This window comes from Calypte anna, chromosome Z, assembly GCF_003957555.1.
Source record: "Calypte anna isolate BGI_N300 chromosome Z, bCalAnn1_v1.p, whole genome shotgun sequence".
Lineage (NCBI taxonomy): Eukaryota > Metazoa > Chordata > Aves > Apodiformes > Trochilidae > Calypte > Calypte anna.
In genome coordinates, this window is record NC_044274.1 from 51,684,910 (window position 1) to 51,700,035 (window position 15,126).

The 15,126-nt window shown below is 45.1% G+C and overlaps 1 protein-coding gene and 1 long non-coding RNA gene across 3 annotated transcripts in view; one reads left to right on the forward strand and one right to left on the reverse strand.

Moving 5' to 3' along the window:
• The window catches only part of SERINC5 (serine incorporator 5), a 37,882-nt gene extending 27,117 nt beyond the window's left edge, over nucleotides 1-10,765 (reverse strand). For both annotated transcript variants that reach the window (XM_030466992.1, XM_030466990.1), the window contains exon 1: nucleotides 10,639-10,765. In XM_030466992.1, coding sequence (XP_030322852.1) covers nucleotides 10,639-10,665 — 27 coding nt within the window. In that variant the 5' untranslated portion in view covers nucleotides 10,666-10,765. The remainder of the gene's footprint in view (nucleotides 1-10,638) is intronic.
• A 124-nt stretch (nucleotides 10,766-10,889) lies between these two features.
• LOC115599881 lies at nucleotides 10,890-14,795 on the forward strand. Its single transcript, XR_003988661.1, has 3 exons — nucleotides 10,890-11,394; nucleotides 14,044-14,152; nucleotides 14,692-14,795. It is a non-coding gene; the product is annotated as an uncharacterized LOC115599881 (long non-coding RNA).
• Nucleotides 14,796-15,126: the final 331 nt, after the last annotated feature.

The following is a 15,126-nucleotide window of genomic DNA, read 5'->3' on the forward strand; positions in this document are numbered from 1 at the left end:
GGTATCTGTGGGTGACAGACTTCAAAGCTCACCTCTACAATGAGTCTTCTGTTAAATGGTTGCAGTCAATGTGCAGCCAAACTACAAACTCACTCTCATATTGCACACTTTATCAGTGGGCATGGCCCACTTGGCCTTGCCTCTCCCTTTTGACAACAGTGAGTGTCTGCCTGGGAGCACAGGACCCACTGGTGCTGATCTGTGAACAGTCAAAAAGTTTCCACATGAAAAAAACTGTGTGAAAAGAAGCATGTCACGCATCTTTTAAAGATTTAGCTTGTCATCAAACAAAAGCTCATCAAAAGGACAGGTTCTGCAGAAGGAAGGTGTTGTGTGGTTTTTCAGAACAGAGAGGACCCAGGCAACTTAAGGTCTGCAATTGATGCCTCCTGCAGGAGGTTCTGGATTCAAGTCTTTCTCATACAAATGCTCCCATAAGTCAGACAGCAAGTACAGCCACCCTGGCTCCCTCACTGGGTGAACACCACAGCCTGACAGCAATTAAAAGAGCTACACAAATACTAGTGTTTCTCACAAATACTCACAATCAGCCATACCCCTCCTGCTAACCCACTGCGATGCCACCAGTCCCCAGCACAGACTGCCCGCCTGCTCTGCCCAGTGCCACTCCTTTGAAGCTGGAGAAAGAGGGTGCAGTGCCAGCTCCCCTGAGATCCAGAAACTTGAAAACCTAGTGTGCTTGAAACCAGACTGAGCTGCGATTTGAGCTGCCTGGACGGTGTCTGACTTGACCAGTTTCACAATGGCAGCTGCAGATGGTCGCGTGGAAAATTTTTCTGTTAAAAAACATTTTAAGCAGTTTCACTGACATTTCTTCTGGTAGCCAGGCTGGCTTAACAGCCACTGGCTCATCCAGCATTTCTCCTCCTCTGGCCCTTCACTAACTCCTTCCTGCCCTGGCATCAGCACCTCAGGAGCCCTGATAGTTGTTCCTGCTGCTGGGGGTGATAAAACAAAACACACAAAACAAACAAAACCAAAAACCAAAATCAAAAACAAAAAACAAGAAAAAAGGGGGTGAAAAAGTACACATCAGCTGCTGATTTATCAATGCAATGGCATAAAGTTTTACCACATTAAGTGAGGCTACCCTGCATGGACAGGAAGGGAGAGCAGAACTAAATGCCTCACAGCAGTCCTATGTGGTGCTTTGAGCCTCTCTAAGCAGAGACACCAACCACCTGTTTAAGTGCAAGAAGTCCCTGCCAATGCAAAGGAACAGTAATTTTTACATTCACACAGTGAGAGGAAGCAAGCAGACAATGCACCAGCCTTAGTCTGTGGAACCCACTTCTTCAAGTACAGGCAGGCTTGGAATTACTTGCACACTCCCATCTTATGCCACTCTGGGGAGTATCTATGGCTAACAAGAGTTAGACAGGTTAACAAAACAGGTTCAAAGCAGGCTTACCAACTTGTGCATGAGGTATCAGCCCCTGACAGTGAATACTCCACCAATATACACTTCACATCTGCCACGCACCGAAGTCTTTATTTTTACAAGCTGGGATCCAATCTAATAAATCAGCAGAATGAAGTATGATGGTAATGCTAAGCACGCACATAACTACTTACACACAAGACTGAGAAGTGAATGTGTCCAGCTTATAGTTTTTGCAGAGACGGTGACTTTTTTAGAAGGTATTTTCCACAGATGTTTCCAAAAAAGTCTCAAAGTTCTTAGAAAACCTTTTTCATAGCCATTAAAACAAAGTGAGGAGATTCAGGATCACTTCCCAAAATAGCCTATGGTATTTTTAAAATACACAAACCATAGGGAAGCATCAAGCTTACCCAACTGAAGCACTAGTTTAAAGAAATAAAAGTAGCAGTTTAAAAAAGATACATAAGCAATAGTTTAAGGGAATCTAATGAAAATTTACTAGCTAACCAACACAGAGAGAGGTAAAAGAATACATGCTTGGCAATCATAGTAGAATGTAGTTGCTACAAAGGATATGTGCACAGCAATGGTATATGCCATTGTGGAATGTAGTTGCTGGGGAAAACTTATCTCTGAGAACAGGCTATGGGATGTCTCAAGGCAGCTGAAGTCTGCCTAAGTGCCAAAACTGGGCAAAACTAGTTCTGGAGGTTCAGACCACCAGATGAAGAATGCTGCAAGTCATCCAAATGACACAGTCACAAAGAAGATGATAAAGAAACAACCACCAAGACACTGTCATGAGCATGCAGAAACAGGTGGCAACTTATGTCAATGAGTTCTCAGAAAAGTTAGTAATATGTTAATAATTTCCTGGAAATTGTACGTATATCTCACTTGTATATAACCACCTAATATGGGTGCAGACATTAGGAGGAGCGATCCCCTGTGTGCCCAGCACTGCAATGAAAAATACCTTCTTAACAGTCTCCCAGGCTATTGAATCTTGATTCTACTTCTCACAGCATCACAACAGAACACTCTTCCTTTTGGAAGACTTCTGCAGAAATGGTAAAAATCAAGGGGAAGAGCAGCATGTTAAAGAAAAAGTGTACCCTTTGCAGTGTTTCATCTCTTCCCTCCTGCCTGGCTGCAGTGTCCAGGGAGACTGCATACCTTCTGGCTTGTCCAGGGAGCACAGGAATGTGCCTTGCTGAAGCTTCTTTTCATGGAGGCCTACAGTAGCTTAGTTTTTCATGCACTGTTTGATTTCATGCACTGGGCCAGAAGATTCACAAATAAAGCAGTCACTGAGCTGTTAACAGCAGCATTTACCCAAACCACCCAAACACCTAGTCTCACAGCTACAGGCAGCATCTAAGCAGGCTGGAAGAGGAAAGCAGCCAGCTCTGCATGAATAATGTCTTGAGGCAACTGCACACCTGCCCTGGGACTTTAATTTTTTGTAAAGAACACCTAGGAAGCCAACCATTCTGTTAGTGCACTGGTTCATGAAAACAGATACCTGGTGCCAGGGGTCCCAAGAGTTAGGAGCTGTGCTCAGACTTTTATTGAAAACCCCCACTGTTACACATACACATAGTGCAAATGTTTCTTCAGCTGGTGACATGATTAGACTGTCGTAGACTGAAAAGTAACTATGAGGAGAGGCTGAAGGAACCAGAACAGTTTAGTTTGGAGAAGAAGAGGCTGTGGGGGGACCTGATTGCTCTCTACAACTACCTGAAAGGAGGTTTTAAGTGAGGTGGGTGTTGACCTCTTCTTCCAAGTAAATAAGAATAGGAATAGAGGAAGTGGTCGAAAGTTGCACTAGGACAGGTTTAGACTAAATAGTAGGAGGAATTTCTTTACTGAAAGACTAGTCAGACACGGGAATGGGTATGGGGACAGGCTGCCCAGGGACATGGTGAAGTCACCATTCCTGGAGATTTGGAGAAATCATGTGGCACTTCAGGACATACTCTTGTTGAAATGGTGTTTTCGGGTTTTTTTTCCAAAGTTTACAGTGGGACTCTGTGAACTCAGAGGTCTTTTCCAACCCTGAACATTCTGCAAACTAAATTCACGTGAGGTTTTATTTTTGACCTTTGTCTGACTTAAGTAGCTTTTCACTTTTTCTTCAATATTCAGACACACCACATGGCTTACGCCAAGAGGTTTTGTGACCAGAATACCATTTAATCAACTCACAACCTATTTTTAGGAACACACCTCATACTACTAACTGCAAAATTAAAACAAACTTCAGAGGAAAGTCACATCAGCCTAGGCACCGCCTGAGCACTGCTCTCCAGTGAGGGTTTCCTGTCCAGAGCTGAGTTTCCAAAGTAGTAGCTGAGTAGCCAAAGTTTCAGCTATGCCCTGAACCACAGGGCAGAACCAGCACTGCAGCATCAAGCAGCTCAAAGCAGAGGTGAAGAAGCAGTGTTGAGGACAGCTGCATCAAGAGGTAAAATACAGCTGTGCTGCTGCCAGGTGCCAGCAGGGCTAAAGTTAAGCTGAATTGAGGGTGATTAACTTCTGTCTCCACCCTGAGACACGATGACTCATCTCAGCATTAGAAAATAATGTCACTGCAAAACATCTAAATTAAAGACTGCCCAACTGCACTTCCCCTGATGATTTTGGAAAAATCACAACAATTGTTTTGTCTGACCCAAGCCACTGTGTGTGTCACATTACCCAGCAGTCTAGCTATTTTCCATTAGCACAGGTCATCTGCAATTGACAGCAGTACAGGCTGTCTCTCTGGTCACATCTGTCATTAAAACTTACAACCCCCTCCACCTACCTGTTCTACAGTTCCCAGGCCCTGGTTCTTGGTGAGGGTTTCTTCACTAGCTTAGAGAGCCTTTTAATGACTGGGTCTTTTTACCCTGGGCATCATAAATGGAACCCAAACAGTTTATCCTCAGTCTCCTTTGAAGGCTTCAAGACTATTTTTTTTCCCCCGACAACCTAGATGGTTTGGTTTTTTCTTTCCTGTATACCATCAAATTTACCCAGCCCTTTCTACAAAGTCATAGCATCAGCATCAGCCCAGCAAGTCACCTCACTTGTCTCCTTTCCCTCCAGACAGACAAAGAGAGGGTGAAGCTGCCCCACAGCACCCAACACTGAGGGAGCAGCAAGCACACCTTGTGCAGACAACCAGCCAGCTGGCTGTATTTAAAAAGGTGTATTTTATTTGCACTGGGGCCATGCTACCTGGGCTACACCACCTTCAACAGGATTCCAGTCTTTTCATCACACCTATCTGCTTTAAGAAGAGATTTTAAACGTAATCTTAGGCCTCAGGAACTGATTCAGAAACTTTTTTGCATTGATCTTCACTGACAGCAACTTTCCACTGAGTGACAGGTTCAATGACCCTTTCCTATAACTCTATTTCACATATTTTGTATTTTTTTATCTGCAGATTGTTCCAGCCATGCTGCAGCCACTTTGTAGTTCCTAGCAGAGGAGGTCCTATGAGAACAACTGGAAGATGAAAGACAAGTCAGCAACTGCAAAATGTGAAAATTTGAGGCCATCGCTTCACACAGTGTGCAAATTTTCTCCAGGTTAGCTCTGATGTTCAAGACCAGGACTCTAAAGGAAGAATGGCATACGCAGATGCAATAAGATGTATGGCAAGGTACAAAGAACCAAGTGCAGTTCAGTATTCCTGAGCCACTGTTTTGCCAGCGACTGTAACATAAAAAGCCAAGGAAAAAACCCATGAGAGAGGTTTCTTCAGACATAAAGAATGGTTCACATTAAGCTTTAGTGCAAGAAATGACAGGTCAGCATATTTTGCATCAGTACTAGAGCACAGAAAGAAGTGCAAAGGTTTCCTTTTCCAGACTGGGAACATTTGTATGTTTAAATATTTGGGAATAAGCCATTTGTAACTGCTGGAAGTTTCCATCACTAAACTGCAAACATTAGTCCCAGTGTAGCTATCACTAATGAGATTGCTAGTGTTAGAACTCCCTTCAAAACAAACCTGGAGCCACTTTCCCACAGCCACTGTCATGAGTAAATGCTTCAGTCCCTGCAGCTCTGGCTGGCTTGGTCCCTTTACAGCATCATACAGTAGCTCATCTGATGCTGAAGACTATCTCTTGGGTGACCAGAACAACGCATGGGTCAAATTCAGCCATCAGAATGGTTGCTCACAGCCTAAAAATCTAGGAGGCCAGGCATTTAACATGTCAAAACATACTAAAGCCCCACACAGTTCAGAAAGAAAACATCATTAAGCCGGGTATGAGAAGGACCCTGTAAGCAACCCAAGGTTCAAGTATTTTCACATGGGTAACTTGAGAACACCAACCAGCCTCAGCCTGTGTTTGGGGTGACACCACTTGCCAGCTCCAGAAGAGACCTTCTGCATATACGGTAGCCACAGCTCAGATTTCATTCAAACTGCTCCTCTGAACCAAGCATACATTGCACCTTCAACAAAGAGTGCATCCATTGTAATGAAAGTCTCAGTAACACAAAAAACCCTTCCATGGTATACCTGTACTTAAAAAAATTTACCTAAAAATAACACAACTTGCAAAAATTACCATAAGAGCAGTAGCAGGATTTATATCCTTCTGCAGAAAATACTCCCTTGCCCTTAAAAGTGAAGGTCCTGCTCTTATACTGCCTTCACTCCACAGCTGTAGAGCCATGGGTATTTAGGCTGCTTCTTTAAAACCAACACACAATTAATTGGTGGAACATGTGAGGAAAAGGCTAAAATGGAAAATGAAGCAATAATGAGAAAGACTACCTTTCTCATTCTGCCTGGCATGAGAAAAACTATCTTCTGCTTCTTATGCAGTGCCAGGGAAATTATTCCAAACTAGCAAGGTGAGTGTCAAATGATACAACACTCACAGGATCTCATTGTCTTCTGGCAGCTTGAATCCAGCAGCAACTTTTATCCTGCTACAACAGCAGATGATACTACTTCGGAACTCGAAGATACTACTTTGTTACAAGTTCAGAGATTAATAGATTCATATAATTTCTTTTAAAATTCGCAAAAGGTTTAGCAGAGGAACATGATTCCTCAAGAAATAATTCCTGAGCAAGAAAAAGGCTGCAACACAAGTTCAGTATTTGTAGAAAGGGAATCAATGTAAGATACCAATCTCAAGGGACAAAGACAGAAAAACAGGCTTTGGTGATTCAGTTGTTCAGGTAACAATGTATTAAAAAAACCCATGTTTCTGCAAACTGGGAATGAAGTCCTTTCCCCACTCTGTTTTTCCTAACTGTGTTTAGCTACAATACGCCACGGCAGGCCTCTGACAGCTATTTTCATCTACCACCACAATGAACAAGGGTGCTGGTGGCATAGAAAGGCAGCAGTGAGAAGGGGAATGTACCACTGCTGGATTTCTCTCTTTTGAACGGGCTGTCTCAGGTTAAACAGAATAAACCAACCCCTTCTCATACCAGGAAGCCTATATGCATTAGGAGAGACATATTTTGGGGGAGCACCAGATGGAGTAGAGCCAGGAAGGCCACCAACACCATCACACCACGCACACGCCCCAGCATCCTCAGAAGGCACAAACCTGAATGAGGACAAGAGTCACATCTCTCACCATGTAGTGAAAAGAGAAGACCACAAGGACAGAACTTGCAAGCCCTCTACTCAACTTGCAGAGGCAAACAGGCAGTGCCAGAGAGGCAAGCACCTCTGGAGTACACAGGAGCTCCCTTCCCTTGCCCCAGCAGAAGTGAGCACCAAAAGTCGTAAGACTGGCAGAGGCCAATCTTTTAAATAAAATATTTATCGTTTCTTTAAGCCGCTCGCTCCTCAGAATAATTAGAGGTCTGGGTGTAAAAGGAAAGCCTGATACCCTCACTTGCTGCACATCTTAAACTGCATTTACTACATGATATGATTTAAGTACAGAACAGTATTAAAGATAGCACTCAAGATTTAACAGATCTATAAAAATAAGCTTAAATAGCCACCAGTTCTAACTGAAAAATTCGTCTTCTTGAGCAACTAAGCTACAACATCCTGCTTCCCCCACACTAATGCTATCTAAATCCCATTTATTTAACTCTGGAAAAAAACCAAACATATTCATTGTAATAAAGATTATCTGCAACAGCTGCTTTTCTTAACCATGATCTCAACTCTGTTCTCATGAGAATAACTACCAAAGAAAAGCCAAATGTAAAATCCTGTTTCCTGTCAATTTAAGCACATGTTTTTATGTAAACAAAAGCATTGTGGAGGTCCAAGCCAAACTGTATTCTCACTCATTTTCCAAATAGGTGTACCAACGAAACTCCAGCAAAAGAAGAAACATTTAGCAAGTTTATTAGAGCTCAGAAGCCTAAAAATCACAATTCTTTTCAAAATGAGGTCGTACATTACCCAATAAAAAACAACTGCAGAAATTAAAGGTCATAAATGGCCAAGTTCCTTGAAAGCAAGTTCACTGGGTCTACTTGGCAAGGATACAAGCCACACAGTAATGTTAGTCAGGATTATTTAAAATAATTTTTGAGTGAAAAATCAGCATAACCAAATTACTCTGAAGTTTGGTGGTCTGCTGCTGTGTCCTTTAACAACAGGAATCTTGTCTGCAAAACACACATGTGTTTATTCTGACAGGAACCATCAACTAGATTTTTCACAGTTTGACCCAAACCCAAAGTACTGATAACTCATCATCTGCTCCACACCAGGAAAATTTGTTGGCATTACAAATGGATAAAAATCAGATAGTCAAGTGATGTTAACTGACAACAAAACTTTGGTATCACCTACAGACATCTGCACATGGTAACTACACTTTCACAGACCAGAAGGGCAATACCAGAGTTCTCAACCATTTCTAGGGAAGCAGCTCCACAGATACGGTATATACAGGGAAAAACCCAACACCAATTAAATTTGCATATTTTAGTGGAAAAGGAGGGTCCAAATGTTAGGTTGTTTTTCAGGACTCATGTAACATTCCACCTTTCCTCAAGCACATCATCTTTGTTTCTGTAGACAAGGTTAACTTCATCTTTGGAAGAATATTTAAGGCAATGCTAAATTCCTTCTTGAATTTTCAGCTTTATTACCCATAAAATGCCTAAGGAAGATGGGCTGAGAGGGAAAAAGAGAACACCTATGCCTGTCGTTTTTCTTGCTTAATACTTACGTTAAACAAATATCCCCTCATGGAGGTTGGAACAAACGAAATCACAAAGGCAAAGAAAAGTTTTCCATTTCAAAAAGTTACATTGCATACTATGGAAACATAGTTTATACCATTTGTCATCTTAGCCTATAAAAAGGTTATCCACACCAAGTTTGCTGGTATAACTCCAGCAATATGCCATATTTAGCACAGATAAGCCTTACATCAAAAATAGTGCTTAAGCCAGCAGAATAGGTCTCCCCAGGGTACTGCATAATTTTAGCATTATGACTGCAACCACTTCAGGGCTTTTGCTTTGGCTACAACATCACTAAGGAGTTTAGTTTATTTACAGACTCCAAAATGACACATCAGTGTCAATAAAACACTACTGTCAGAAATTACTACATGGGGTAGGCGCAATGGCTTTAAGAATGTCTCAAAGTTCAGTCATGCTAAAGCCATGCCATTCATCACATAAATCCCAAAACCGTTTCATCCTCTTTGGTACTGTTACTTCTTCAGAGGCTACACCAAAGGGAAAAAAAAAAAAACAAACAAACCAAAAAACCCACAATGCAAATGCAAAGAACCATGAACCACCGCAGTTACAGCACCTTCTAAAAGCATTTTCTGAGCTGCTCTGCAACTTGTTTCACACACCACAAAAACGTATGTGAAGCAGCAGTCAGGGAGCACCCCTGATTTAGGAGGAATATTACAAAACGCAGTTCCTGCTGTCCCACATGACAACCCAGGGCTGCTAGGGGAGGCACTGGGGAGCTTGCGGAGGACAGACATGTGGAGGCATGCTCAGTTACCCTTCTAGCCCACTGAAGGTTAAAAGAACCGCAGCTGGAAGACCAAATCTAGATTTCAACCTTCAGGAAAGACCTTAGATTTTTCCCCAGGTGGTTCACAGAAAAGAAAAAGAACAACCAGATGCTGAAGGTGGGCAGAGTGACCAGTGAAGAAATACGAATAGGATTATGACTATAACGTGTTTAAACATAGAAAAACAACAGCAACGAGCCCACTGGCTAGTCTGCTGCATGCAGGACAAGTAGTAACAGGTTGATATAGCAGAAGTGGAGATTTTGGAGAGCAAAGCACCAAGAATGTGCACAGGGAAGATGCAGTCTAACACCGGGCTAGAGAGACAACTGTTAGGAACAGAAGTCCTTCCCTTGAGTGCAACTAAGGAGGAGATCAGGACAGGGCCCTCTCCTCGAGGGAGACAAGCATCCCTCTGGTGGGTCCTTCACCCACCAGAACAGATCCTATCAAGACAACCGGTGCACCGCGGTAAGATGCAGAGAGCCGACCCATCGTCCCGTAGATGCTGAAGGGCAGAGCTCCTGCACCACCGTCTTTCAACACTTGCTCTCATCTCTCTCCGCTTGCACCTGCACCTGCTGAATCCTTCCACCAGTCAGATTTAAAGGAGTCTGTGAAAGGGTCTCAGGAGCGTCAGGCAGCCAGGGAGACGCTGAGACCATTCCACTTATTACAGCACGGGTCTCGTCTTCCGGCACCCGCGGCAGCTCCCCAGCAGCCTCTCGCAGCTCTAACTCCCCTGCCAGCCCCTCTGGTATGTCTCCCGGCAGTGCAGGTCTCTAGTAGGGTTCCTCTCGGTGCCCACCCTGCACCCCGCGGCCCCGCCGAGCAGACACCCCCCTCTGCCACCCCCCACTCCCCGGGCAGCCCCCCTGAAACACGAGGAAGATTCGACACGGGCTTTAGGGGCACAGACCCCGCGGCTCCCCCTCTGCCAGCGCTGCTGCTGCTGCTTTGACGCCCGGATGGCCCTGGGAAGGCCGGCTCGCCGCGGGATGGCCGGACAGAGCACGAAGCTGCAGCTGAGGAGCAGCGGAGAGATGCGGTCCCCGGCGCGGCGCGGCCCGGCCCGCACCCCCGCGGCAGGACGGACTGTCACTCACCACACCGGCCCGCCGGGCGCTCCCCCACAGCCCCGTTCCCGGTGACAACCGTCGGAGCCCCTACGGGCCCTAAAGCGGAGGCTTGCGGAGCCCCCCGCCGCGCACACCTGCCGGCCTCCCCGCTACCCCCAGCCCCTACCTGGCCAGCGCAGCAGGGCGCGGACATTCCGGCGGCGCGGCGGGGCACGGCTCACCCTCTGCCCCCCTCCTCATGAGGGAGAGCGCAGGGCCGGTCAGCGCAGGGCTGGGCGGGCAGCGCTCCCGACGCCCCCGCCGCGGGCGGAGCGGCCCCGCCTCGGCCCAGCCCCACCGTGTGGCTTCCGCTGTCGTCAGCCCCAATGCGGGGGGGGTCGCGTAGCGGGGGTGGGGGTGCGGCTCACGCCTTCCCGGCGGCCCGAGGGAGAGGGAACCTTCCCAACCTGGAGTCCCGCCACCGCCGGTGGGCAGAGCCCCAGCCCGCCCTGCTTTTTCCCCGGGAGCTGAACCTCGGCCACAGGCGCCAGCGCGTTTGTCTTGCGCGGCAGTGGGTGCAGCACGTTTGAATTTAATCTTATTTCCCCTGCCCGAGTCAAGAGAAGCGGCGGCTCCATCGACAGCGGCGACATTTCGGGTGCACCCGTGTAGGACCATACTCCGCAGGCTGTCCGGATCTCCAGGACACTGCTAAGATCAATTGCCTGCGCGTATACCCTCTAAAACACCTAGGGGCTTAGCAGCTGGAATGTAATTCATTCGCCGAATAGAGCATATAAACGTGCATCTCAAAAAGCAGGCACTGCAGTGCAACAGCCTGAGGTCCAAACTCCTTTGCCACAAACCACGGGCGTGACACTGCGTACACCTTCATGGAGAAGCGTGGGTTCCAAGGACGGATTCGGGGCCGTGATTTCCTAACGTGAGCCGAGATCTTTCCCACTATTTCTGAAATGCTTTTTCCAGCAGCAGGGCCTGGAATGGAGCACAGTACTGTGAAGCCGCTGAGGATTTTTTGGCTTCCTGTGTGAGGACAGGGTATCTTTACTGTTGCAGACTAAGCCACCATCAGTAGCAATAAAGGTGTAAACGGAAAGACTCCCCTTATCTGGTCTGCTTTGTTGCCTCTGTGTGTGTATTCATGCTGTAATATTTAAGATAACTATTTGGAACCTTATTTCTAGTCTTAATCTGTCCTAGCTTTAGGAATTCAGTGCGACTAAAAGCTATTAAACTGCATGCAGGTACATAAATGCAGACAATGTAGCTACACCTACTGAAAAAGAAACTGGTATGGATCACAGGATATATTGCGTAAAACCCCTTCCTCTTTCCCCGTGTGTGCAAACAGAAAGCCATGCTCTAGGAAGTGGATCATATGATGGAAACAGTGATACATAATTCAGTGTTGCACCAGACCAGAGACTGGGGCTACCGTAAGGGTACAGTTTATAAAAAGAGCAATGTGCTCTGGCTTTAATGGTGCTTTAACATCTGCATACACTCAGCAGGGGTATTTACCATGCATTACCAGGTATTTGCCACTGTTGTAAGATCAGTTCTGTCAGTCAGGTGGTTAATTGGCTGCAAAGGACACCAGCTTGCTCTGTGTCCCCAGCACTGTTCAGACACGGATGAAGATGGTGCTTCTGCTCTGTGGGAGCAGCAAAAGCCCCAAGACTGTGGGTTGGATTCCCGTCACACCACCTCTGTTTTACAGCTCCTCTGCCCAGAGGCAGGGCTGAAGAGAAAGAATAAAGAATTTAGCAACAGACAAGAAAGTAGACTGGCCAGCAAACAGGCAATGGAAAACCACTGGTTTTAACTTTGAAACATTCAGATTCTTGAAGCATGCAGTTAAGACACAGGAACACGATCATTACACCATATTAAGTACTCAGCAAAAGGCATTCATCTTCTGTTTCTTTCCAGACTTCTTGTTCAATCATGAGAAGCTGACTGGTCAGGCTTTGCTTAGTATCCAAATGTGCAAAATGAACTCAAAACATGAAGGAGAATCTGAGGTTTAAATTAACAATGAAACTGTAAGACTGCAAAGTAAGACTGGTAAAGGTGACATATGGGTATGGTGGAAGAGTACAAGAGGCTGTACCTCACATCAGCATGCCCACAGTAGCAATGAGGATTCACTGGGTAGGGAGCACCATTAATTCACTGCTCTGTGCAGGTCTGTTCTTGCCAGCACTGATATCACTGACAAAAATGAATCCAGCCTATGCACTGAAGAAAACAGTGCAATGGACTTTCCAGTCAGGGCTCTGGGGTGCTCCAACTTAGCTTTAAGTACAAAATTCATCACCAGAAAAGCTTGAGCTTTCTTGTTGTGTTGCTGGCAAGCATTAAGTAGGCTAATGGCAAAACAACAAGCAGATGTTACCATATGAAAAGAATTGTCCTGTGAAACTATCCATGCATTTAGAATAAGGTTTACCCATCAAACACATTCTGAAATGAGAAAAGGCTGTTGTGTTCCTCCAGCTGTGATTTACTGGCCAGAAATCTTCAGCCAGTAATTCTTGTCTCAGGCTGTTCCTTTTGGCAGGATAATGCATGCCTCTTTGGAGAGCTGCTAGTTCTGATTTAGAGATTTCAAATGTTAGGTGATCCATAGCATCAGAAGAGAAATGCAAGATGCTTTGGCCTTGCTTTATATAAGGAGTTTTATGAACACAGATTGGCTTGGAAAGTCAGGCAGAAGGTGGCAAGAATTAAGGCAGCCAAGGAATATCCAGGAATGGAGTTAAAACTGGTCTCATTTTACATGCTGGGCAGCAAGGAATGAAGGAAAGCACTTAGTTAGAAGTTGTAATCATGTGACATCTGACAGAAAAAAACATGTTAAGAAGCTCCAGTAGTGCCCTAGAAGCAAGCCACTTTGTTCACTCGATGTGTACACAAGCAGAGCTGAATAGCAGAGTGTGAAGCCCCAGAAGCATGTCACTTTGAGCTAGTTACCTCCAGGCAGCCTAGGAAACTCTGTGGGCAAAATAACCAGTCCAGTTTCATACAAACCAGTGACCTTCTGCAGCATATCAGCTTTGTTCACGTCACCAAGAACAGCATTACCCTTGGATCCCAAACGCAGTTTCACTAACATTGATGTTATACATCTCTTTTAATCATTCTAAACTCATTTTTATATGCATTATTGTAACAGGTTGTCACTGTCCCTTTTCACTGTGAAAAGAATCCAGTATTACTACCTCTACAGACAGCTCACAATATGTCAGTGGTGAAGCAGAAAGCATCTTGGCATGGTACAGGGAAATCGTAACTTACCAGAAGTGCTCAAGGACTCTCTGCTTCTTCAGTACTTCTATAGGATGACCAAGCTCCGTTTATATTAGGATAAGACTGTTAGGAATTGTGCTGGTTTTGTCACAGCTTCTAAAAGCTACAACCTGGAACAATGCTTTCCATGTTCTGTAATTTGAAGATTTTTCAGTAATTTCAGGCTTTTGATTTGTGGCACTGGCAAAGAGAACAGAGTAGAAGATGTGTGCATCCAATTAGGAGACATCTACTAGCTGTTTGTATTTTTTTTTTTCAGGTGAGAGGAAATATAGAAAACCTTTCCAAACTCAGCCCTCTCCTGAGTCAGCCCTGCTACAAGGGGCCCTCATGCACCTCTCCCTGACAGCATCGAGATCGGGCTGTATGTACGTATTTGTACATATTTGTATTTTTGTTACTTTATCCCTTATGTTATTGCCTTTACCCCTTTGTGCTAGTAAATCTGTCTCCAATTGTTTGCAGTTTCCATCCAAGTCTCTGGTCTTTATTCCCCTTTTATCTTCCCTTTGTGGGGATAGTTGGGGGGGGGGGGGGGAAGGAGGGAAGGATAGAGAATAATTGTGTCCTTCTGTTTGTGGTCTGCCCAAACTCCTAAGCTGTGACAACCAGCTGATCCCAACTGGACCTCATACACAGATAATGACCTAACTGCTGTGATGTTTGCTGGAACAGTTTCCTGTGAAAAAGGTATTCCAGTAAAGGTGTGAACCACATAAACGTGTGGTCAGGCAGTAAAAAACCATTATGTGCCACCTGTAAGTTTTACTTGTGTGTGACTGCAGGATCATTTTTGTCTCTCAGTCTGGGTTACTGCAGACAGTAATAAACTACTGACTTGCTCCATTTTTTTCTAGGTATGCACCAGCAGCTAGTTTAAAGATCACTTTTCCCCACATCCTCCTAGATAGTCAAGGACTTCCAGAAGCCTTTAGACAAATTTCAAAAGCAGTGGATGAAGGAATCATGTTGGGACCAGCTGCCACAGCATAAAACCAGCTCTAGACCTGACAAAAAGCAAGTGGGAATATTCCAATACTTGTAATTGGATATAACTGGATCATCACCTTCAAGCTTATGTGCAGAGGTGCAGGGAAGTACACAGAGCAACTCTAACAGCAAAGAGGGCACTGAATGATTTGCCATTGCAAGGCAAGAACAAGCTGCAACTATAAATCTCCAAAGTGGGGCTAAGGACAGAGATGACAGAGACTGTCAGTACTTGTGGGACCAGACATGCACATGTAACTGGCCTTCCAGAATATCAGGTTGGTCATAATGCTAAATGGTGGTATCTTCCACGGTATCTTTACTAGTGACCTGTAATTCACACTAATAATTT